Source organism: Panthera tigris, chromosome D2 (assembly GCF_018350195.1).
Source record: "Panthera tigris isolate Pti1 chromosome D2, P.tigris_Pti1_mat1.1, whole genome shotgun sequence".
In the NCBI taxonomy this organism is placed as follows: domain Eukaryota; kingdom Metazoa; phylum Chordata; class Mammalia; order Carnivora; family Felidae; genus Panthera; species Panthera tigris.
This window is the reverse complement of record NC_056670.1, coordinates 26073421-26081286: the sequence shown is the minus strand read 5'-3', so window position 1 is coordinate 26081286 and position 7866 is coordinate 26073421. Positions and strand designations below refer to the sequence as shown.

At 39.2% G+C, this 7866-nt stretch overlaps 1 protein-coding gene and 1 long non-coding RNA gene across 2 annotated transcripts; one reads left to right on the top strand and one right to left on the bottom strand.

Moving 5' to 3' along the window:
• Positions 1-824: 824 nt before the first annotated feature.
• LOC122231966 lies at positions 825-4989 on the bottom strand. The gene is made up of 3 exons (XR_006209281.1): positions 4917-4989; positions 2027-2142; positions 825-1114 (listed from the first exon to the last, which is right to left on the bottom strand). It is a non-coding gene; the product is annotated as an uncharacterized LOC122231966 (long non-coding RNA).
• Positions 4990-7029: 2040 nt separating this feature from the next.
• Positions 7030-7443, top strand: LOC122231965 (40S ribosomal protein S17-like). Its single transcript, XM_042960886.1, has 2 exons — positions 7030-7223; positions 7258-7443. The coding sequence occupies exons 1-2, from the start codon at positions 7030-7032 to the stop codon at positions 7409-7411; spliced, it is 348 nt and encodes a 115-aa protein (XP_042816820.1). The 3' UTR covers positions 7412-7443.
• The last annotated feature ends 423 nt before the right edge of the window (positions 7444-7866 follow it).

Genomic DNA, 7866 nt, shown 5'->3' with positions numbered 1-7866 from the left:
GCCAGGATAGAAAGGGAAATTGTCATAATGGGATACAAGAGTGGCACCTTTAAAATGCACCTGCAGATAGACGTCAGGAGCTGGAGTTGGGATCTAGAAAGATCCCAAGGTCGCCTAACCTGTTGCACACTTGTTGCTTTATTTCTGTTTATCTGCATCATTTTTTTCTTCTTGTCGAAGATATGCTTTTTCCATTTTCAAACTACATCATAGAAATTGGACATTCCAGGGGTGCCTGGGTGGCTCAGTCAGTTAAGCATCATATTTCGGCTCAGGTCGTAATCTCATGGTTCATGAGTTTGAGCCCCACATCGGGCTCTCTGCTGTCAGCGTGGAGCCCCCTTAGGATCCTCTGTCTCCCTCTTTCTCTGCCCCTCGCCCACTCTCTCTACCCCTTTCTCTTTCTCTCAAAAATAAGTAAACATTAAAAAAAAAAAAAGAAATTAGACATCCCAGTGTACCAGAGATTGTAATGTTTAAGTGTTAGTCATGCATACAGACTCACTGGTTATCTTCTAGTCCATATTCCATATACCTGGGAGAGAATTTCTGATAATCAAAACTTGGTTTGTGTGGCCACCATTTTTCAGCTACCGGTACCCATGTCAGGAGGCTGGGATCACACTTTGCATGTGTGACCGTTGCCTGAGGATCCAGATGCTTTTTCGAGAGAAGAAGGTGATGCAGGCAGGCTGAATCTGAGGCAGAGGAGGGTCCCATAGGACCAGCCACGCAGGTCCTTGGTTTCACTCGAGACACAGATCAAACTTGAGCCAGAGAAAGTGAAACAGTTTATTGAATAGTGGAAGTGACAGACAGAATAGCAGACAGAGCACCTGGAAGACTTGGGAAGGAAAGGAAAATGAGTCATGTCATCACTTGAGGTTACGGGTTTATATTGGAAAGGGGTCTAGTGTACGTGTTCCTTCAGGAATCCAGGTAGGGTCCGATCAAAGGCGAGTGTCAGGTGAAGGACAGGTGTCATTCCACAAATCACTGAAGGTAGGGGGTATAGATGCCAGCATCAGTCGAGATTTGTTCGAAGCTAATGTCTTGAACACGCTTGGGATGTTTGGGATCTGGCTCTTCTCAGACGTCATTAAGTGTTTGGGGCCTGGGATGAAACTCAGAGAATTAACTTTTGCTTCCTCCTTAAAGTGGAAACATAGCTTCTTTGGCTTATTCAGAGACAAAACACTGAACCTGAGGAAATGGGGCCTGACAGAAAACCGCAGAGATGGAGTCTTTCTAAAACAGTGCCTTTAGCTTCTCTACCTCAAAAGGATGTTGTATGGAATGGATCCACGTTGAAAATAGTGCTTCCTATAAATACATGCACATTTAGGAGAATTTTGAAGCGCATTATATTAACTGAATAGATCTTCCAAAATGTTATTCGGTGTGTTTCAGAACTCCGTATACTGTTAAAATATATATGAGTTGCACAGGCATGATTGTAAATTGAACCTTTACACTCATGAGATGTGAGTACTTTCTAAAATAAAGGTAATCACTACAGTCAATATGGGTTCAGAGAAAAAAAAAAAATTTGCCAAACCAATGTTGCCACTTTCTTTGATAGAGTGAACCAGATGTCATTAGGAGTGATATTATGTGACATGGTATGAAGTGTTGGGGTCCTGAGGCGATGGCCAAGAAAGGATTCTTGACACGTCTTGGGTGCAAAAAGGTGGTTTTATTAAATCATGGGGACAGGACCCATGGACAGAAATTGCTGCATTGAGGTTGTGATGGGTGACTGATTATATACTTTCAGGTTGGCAGGGGGTTAGGGATAGAGTGAGTCTCTAAGGTATTTTGGAAACAAGGCTTCTAGGACTTTGAGGGGCTAGCTGCTTTAGGGAAGGTCCTTCATTAATGTTTAGTGAAAACTCATTCATGAGACCCTTCAGATGTATATCAAGGGACCATAAGCTTGGCATATGATTGCCAGCATATATGTTGTGGAGGGGGGTAGAGATAAAGAAGTTTCCAACGGAATTTTTATTTGCTAAAGTAGACTTACAGCATCCTGGGGTGCTGGGCTAAGATTTCCTTTTGTCCTTAGCAAAGTGTCATCATGGAGGCAGCTGAACTCCTCGAGGAAGGTCACTCTGTCTGTTTCAAGGACTTGTCAATGGGCTGTAAGTTGAAGGGAAATTTAATATTTCTTTTTCCTTTTCTCTTGTTTCCTACATCATTATAGACAGCATATACAGTAAGGATTTGATATAGTTGTTTAAAATGATTTTGTAGCTGACACCAAGAGATATAGAACGCATGATTCAAAGCAGAACTTTAACAAATACATACATTTGTTGTTGTTTTGTTTTGTTTTCTTGTTATGTCTTCAGCTGCCTGATAGAGATCTCTGCATTGGTAAAAATGGCGAGTCTTTCTTTTCTCATCATTCATTCATGATTTCTATTTATAATTTGAATTTTCTAGCTAAAATTATGATGCTAATCAATCTTTTTATATTTTGGAATGAATCCTGAAAGGACTTTGCAGGATTACAAACAAACAAACAAACAAACAAAAAAGTGGTATTTACTAAATGGCCAATAATGAATGTAAATTCAGTTGTTATGCCATAATGACAAGCAAAACGTATCTTTTGGTTCATTAAAAAAATCCATTCATGCTAATATTCTTTCCTTTTTGTCAAAAGCTGAGGCAGAGACTGAAAGAGAAAGAGAAGCAGTGACTTTTCCTCCTTATCGACACTCCCATATCTTCCTTCAGTTTCTTGATTCCTCTTCCATAAAGTTTTTATGGAAATTAGCTTCTCTTTCAGGAAGACATTTGGCCACCAAGAGTTCGCATCAAGAATTTCACTTAATTTCATGTCAAATAATAACAGACGTCAAAAGCTCTCCCTCCTAAATGTATTCCTTTACCAGGTGTGGTAAATGTGTGACTAATGATTACTGGTTCCTGCTGGGTCTTGCTTAGTTTGGTAATTAGCTCTCTCAGTAGCCTCATTGTAAATGAAGGGGTCCTAGTGAGTCACTTAAAGAGGCTGAATGGATAATCCATCAAGTAGTCTTTTTGAAAAAGCCCATTAATAGGGGAAGGCACAGGAGGTGGTAAAAAAGGTTCAGCCTGAGAAGTTGTCAAAACATCATCTAGTTTCGTTGGCATCAATATTTTCACAGTCAAATCTCAGCATCTGTCATTTAGAGTTTTTATGTCCTTCCTATTCCACCTTAAAACTGATAACAATAGAAGAAGAAAGCTTGGAGAGTAAAACATACATGTGCCAAATTTTGGAATATGTCTTTAATTGTAGCAGATATTAGGCAAAAAAGTGTATGTTGAAAAAAATCTTGCAATCTGAGCAATGTGTTAGAAATAGTAACTGAAAGTTTGCAATGCTGCTTTTTTTTAAGTTTATTTATTTATTTTGGGAAAGAGAGACAGAGAGAGAGGCAGGCAGAGGCAGAGAAGGAAAGAGAGAAATTCCAAGCAGTCTCTACACTGTCAGTTCAGTCCTGATGCAGCTCTTGAACTCAGGAACCATGAGACCATGGCCCGAAATCAAGAGTTAGCCGCTTGGCTGAGCCACCCAGGCACCCCTGCAACCCTGCCCTTAAAGGGCAGATGATTATACTTGTGTCTGAAAAAACTATCAATTTATGTATCAACTTATTGTTATAAGTCTGTGCTTGTTTTATTTGTTATTAACTATTTATAGTATTTTTTTACTTTTGGATTTTATGAAAATACTGCAAATTTTCTCAGTGGCATTGGGGGTGGAAGATAATCCACATTAGAGGAAAAATTGCATTGACAATGTTAAACAGAGCGGGGAGATTTTATTCAAGACTAATGCAATAGGGGAGAGAGGCCGTGGCTAAGTCTGAACTTAAATTCACTAACACAGGTAGTGGTAGGGTTTAATGTGTGGAACAAGCTGGTAGGAATGTTCTGTAGGACATCAGTCCATCTGACTCTGCTAATTCACTCTATCTTTATGACAGGAGGCAGTTTTGCAAGTTGGAGCAAAGCATTCATAGAACTTAGGCTTCTCCTGTCTTACAGAAACTAGGAGATGGGATGCTACCTCCTTTCATCATTATATCCCAGGTGGTGAAACTGGCAAGAGGCTTTTAAAAAAAATGTACAGAAATCTCAAAGAAGCAGAGAAAAATGTAAATTGGTTAAAGCAAATGCTCTAAGAAAAGGGAGATTAGGACTTCGTGTCAGGAGGAACTGTCTAAAATGTAATTAAGTTATGGGAGCATTAAGGCCATCTGGGTCCCGAGCCTAAAGAAGGGGTACACTAGGGACTTCGTGTTTGTTTTCAACTTTGAATTAAAAATGTAACTAAAGAAAATATGAAAATATTTTAAGATTTGTGAAGGCTTTGAGATGTTGAATACACTACTCATTTATAGTCATTATAGTATTAATTATTCCATATGCTTACAATATTACAAATATTTAATTTTGTAATTCCCTTGTAAACTGAAATAAGTAACCCTATTTTGATAAATATTTTGTAGTCATAAACCATCTATATATAAATTTATATTATATTTAACTTGGTCACATAATATCTGGGGAACTTCATTTGTCTATTTGACATTTAGAAATAATGATTACTAAGGGCAATTACTGAGGCAGCTGTGCCCACAGCTCAGAGCCTGGAGCCTGCTTCAGATTCTGTGTCTCCCTCTCTCTCTGCCCCTCCCCTGCACGCACTTTCTCTCTCTCTCTTTCTCAAAAATAAATACACATTAAAGGCGGTTATTACGTTTTGAGTACTTTTTGTGGTCAGCTTCTATAAGAAGAGTTTATCAACATTGTCGCCCTAAATTATTATAATACATATTCCAGATTTGCAGATGAGAAAGAAGTTAAAGCTTGCCCAAGGTACAAAGGTAATACAGAGAATTAATTATCTCTCTTACCTTCAGCTCTTTTGACTGCACGACACCCTGTCTCCAGACTCCATCTTCTCTCTTTCGTAACACCTGCCTTTTCCATTGGGCATCTTAAAAATATATCTCAGCCCAGTCAATGACAGAACACATCTAAATTCTATGCAGTTAAATTATTGTCATGCTTCTTAATTCTGAATGCATTCTCTGTCACAAAAAAGCATGCTGATGTTTATCTTTGTAACTTTTAAAAAGAATTAAATTCTTTTTCTTAACCAGCTAAAAAGGCCTGAGTGCATACTATGGAAAAATTGAGTCCAAGTTGAAAATGACACTTAAATCTTACTGCTTTATTAAGTAGGGCAATAGGACCTGGTGTTATTTAATGAACATGAAAATCATAAATCTCAAATTTAAAACACTCTAACATTTGGAAGACTCCAGAAAGACATGTAGAATGGTGGGGCAATTAGCATAAGATCCAGACAACCTAACCTTTTTATATTAATGCTGTGGACATAGTCCAGGTAAGACTTAAAGCTGCTGTCGATATTCTTGTCTTTTACTGGTATAGCATCAACAATTGTGTTTAAAACTATTTCAGAGCCAAGTATTCTTTCTGTGAACAACAACAACAAAAAAGGTTTGGCTCTCAATTGTATGAATGACAAATATTTGTTCTTTCATTTGCTGATATAGATAAGTGAAAAGGTGTATGAGTAAAAGCACTGAGTTATTGTGAAATTAGTTTTTTGATGTAGCTATCAATATTCAGCACTCTAACTATTTTTTAAAGTGTATTTACTTATTTTTGAGAGAGATGGGGGGGGGAGTTGCTGAGAGCACAAGTGGGGTAGGGACAGAGAGAGGAGAGAGAATTCCAAGAAAGCTCCATACTCTCAGCACAGAGCCTGATGTGGGGCTTGAACTCATGAATTGGGAGATCATGAGATCAAGAGTTGGCTGCTTACCCAACTGAGCCACCCAGGTGCCCCAGCAAAGTAACCATTTTAAAGCTGTTAATGACTGACTGAGGATGATAAGCAGTTTATGTTGGCATGCAGCAATCAGCAAGATGGTGTTTACTGATGAACAAATACATTATGTATTCTCTGAAATGAAAAGGCAGATACTAGCAGGTTGTATGCATGCTGGAGAATGCATCACATAAAAATATGGCTTGTGAAATGGAAGTAAAATCTGTTTGATAAGCAGTTAGAAATGTGGATTCTACATCTGGCTTAGCTACCTAATACTAGCTCTTGGATTTTCAGTGTCCTCGTTCAGAAGGCAGCTGCATGCAGTGATTGAGAACATTTCAGTGGTGCTGAGTCTTAGTACCTGCTCTGCCATTTACCTTTAAGCATCAGTACTGGGGCACCTGAGTGGCTCAGTCAGTTGGGTGTCCGACTTCAGCTCCGGTCATGATCTCATGGTTTGCGAGTTTGAGCCCCGCGTTGGGGTCTTTGCTGCAGCTCAGAGCCTGGAGCCTGCTTCAGATTCTGTGTCTCCTTCTCTCTCTGTACCCCCACCCCACACACTTGCACTCTGTCTCTATCACTGTCTAAAAAATAAATATTAAAAGAATAAATGATAAAACAATAGTCATTTTCTTATAGGGTGGCTTGAGAATTAAGTGAGAATTAAATGAGATAATATGTTTAAAGTATTAGACACAGTACCTCCTATACTGCTGTCAACAAATATTAGCCATGGGGAACCTGGGTGGCTCAATTGGTTGAGCATCTGACTCTTGATTTTGGCTCAGGTTGTGATCCCAGTGTCTTAGGATAAAACCCAGATGGGGCTCCATGCTGGGCAAGGAGTTTGCTTGGGATTTTTGGGATTTTCTCTCCCTGTGTGTGTGTGTGTGTGTCCACCCCCCTCCCCTGCTCTCACTCTCTCTCTCTACAGTAATAATAATAATCATAAAAACAATAATAATAAATATTAGCCATTACTCTAATAGAGATGACAATCTTTGTTCCAGTGTCTGCTAATATCTTGCAAAGATTCAAAGATGAAAATGCATTTGCATTTAGTTTGCAATGTTAGGGAAATGTTACAATGTACATTTAAAAAATCATCATTCTTATTAAACCTGTATTTATTTAAAACCCCAACAGAGACTATACCCGCCAACATGGGCCACCTGCGCACCAAAACCATGAGGAAGACAGGCTGGGTCATCATTAAGAAACACTGCATTCACCTGGGCAATGACTTCCACACCAACAAATGCACAGGCAAGGGGACCACCATTATTCCCAGCGAGAAGCCACGCAATAAGACAGCAGGCTATGTCACACATCTGATGAAGCAGATTCAGAGAGGCCTGCTGAGAGTTACCTCCATCAAGCTGCAGGGGGAGAGTTACCTCCATCAAGCTGCAGGGGGAGGAGAGAGAAAGGATGAATCATTATGTACCTGAGTTCTCAGCTTTGGATCAGGAGATGGCTGAAGTAGATCCAGACACTAAGGAAATGTTGAAACTTTTGAACTTGGGCAGTCTGTCCAAACTGTAGGTTACCCAGCCTACAGGTGGGATGGATTTCAAAACACCATGTGGGGCCGTTTGAATCTTTTTATGGTGCTGGACTGTCTTCAATAAACCTTGGACAACAACAGCAAATAAATAAAAATAAAAAGTAAATTTAGGAAAAAGTATAACACAGGTTATTCAACTTTCTATGGGGCCGATCATGTATTCTCTTTAGGCAATGCATCGTGGTTTATGTCAGAATGGAATGGAATGTATACTAAATTGGAACTTAAAGATTCACTTGCACTGCTAGGAATTTACCCAAGGGATACAGGAGTGCTGATGCATAGGGGCACTTGTACCCCAACGTTTATAGCAGAACTTTCAACAATAGCCAAATTATTGGAAGAGCCTAAATGTCCATCAACTGACGAATAGATAAAGGAATTTTGGTTTATATGCACAATGGAATACTACGTGGCAATGAGAAAGAATGAA

Bases quoted from the DNA above. Each gene is read 5' to 3' on its own strand.
- LOC122231965 (XM_042960886.1), top strand. From the start codon at position 7,030: ATGGGCCACCTGCGCACCAAAACCATGAGGAAGACAGGCTGGGTCATC. The intron at 7,224-7,257 runs GCTGAGAGTTAC...CTGCAGGGGGAG, and splicing joins AAGCAGATTCAGAGAGGCCT to AGTTACCTCCATCAAGCTGC.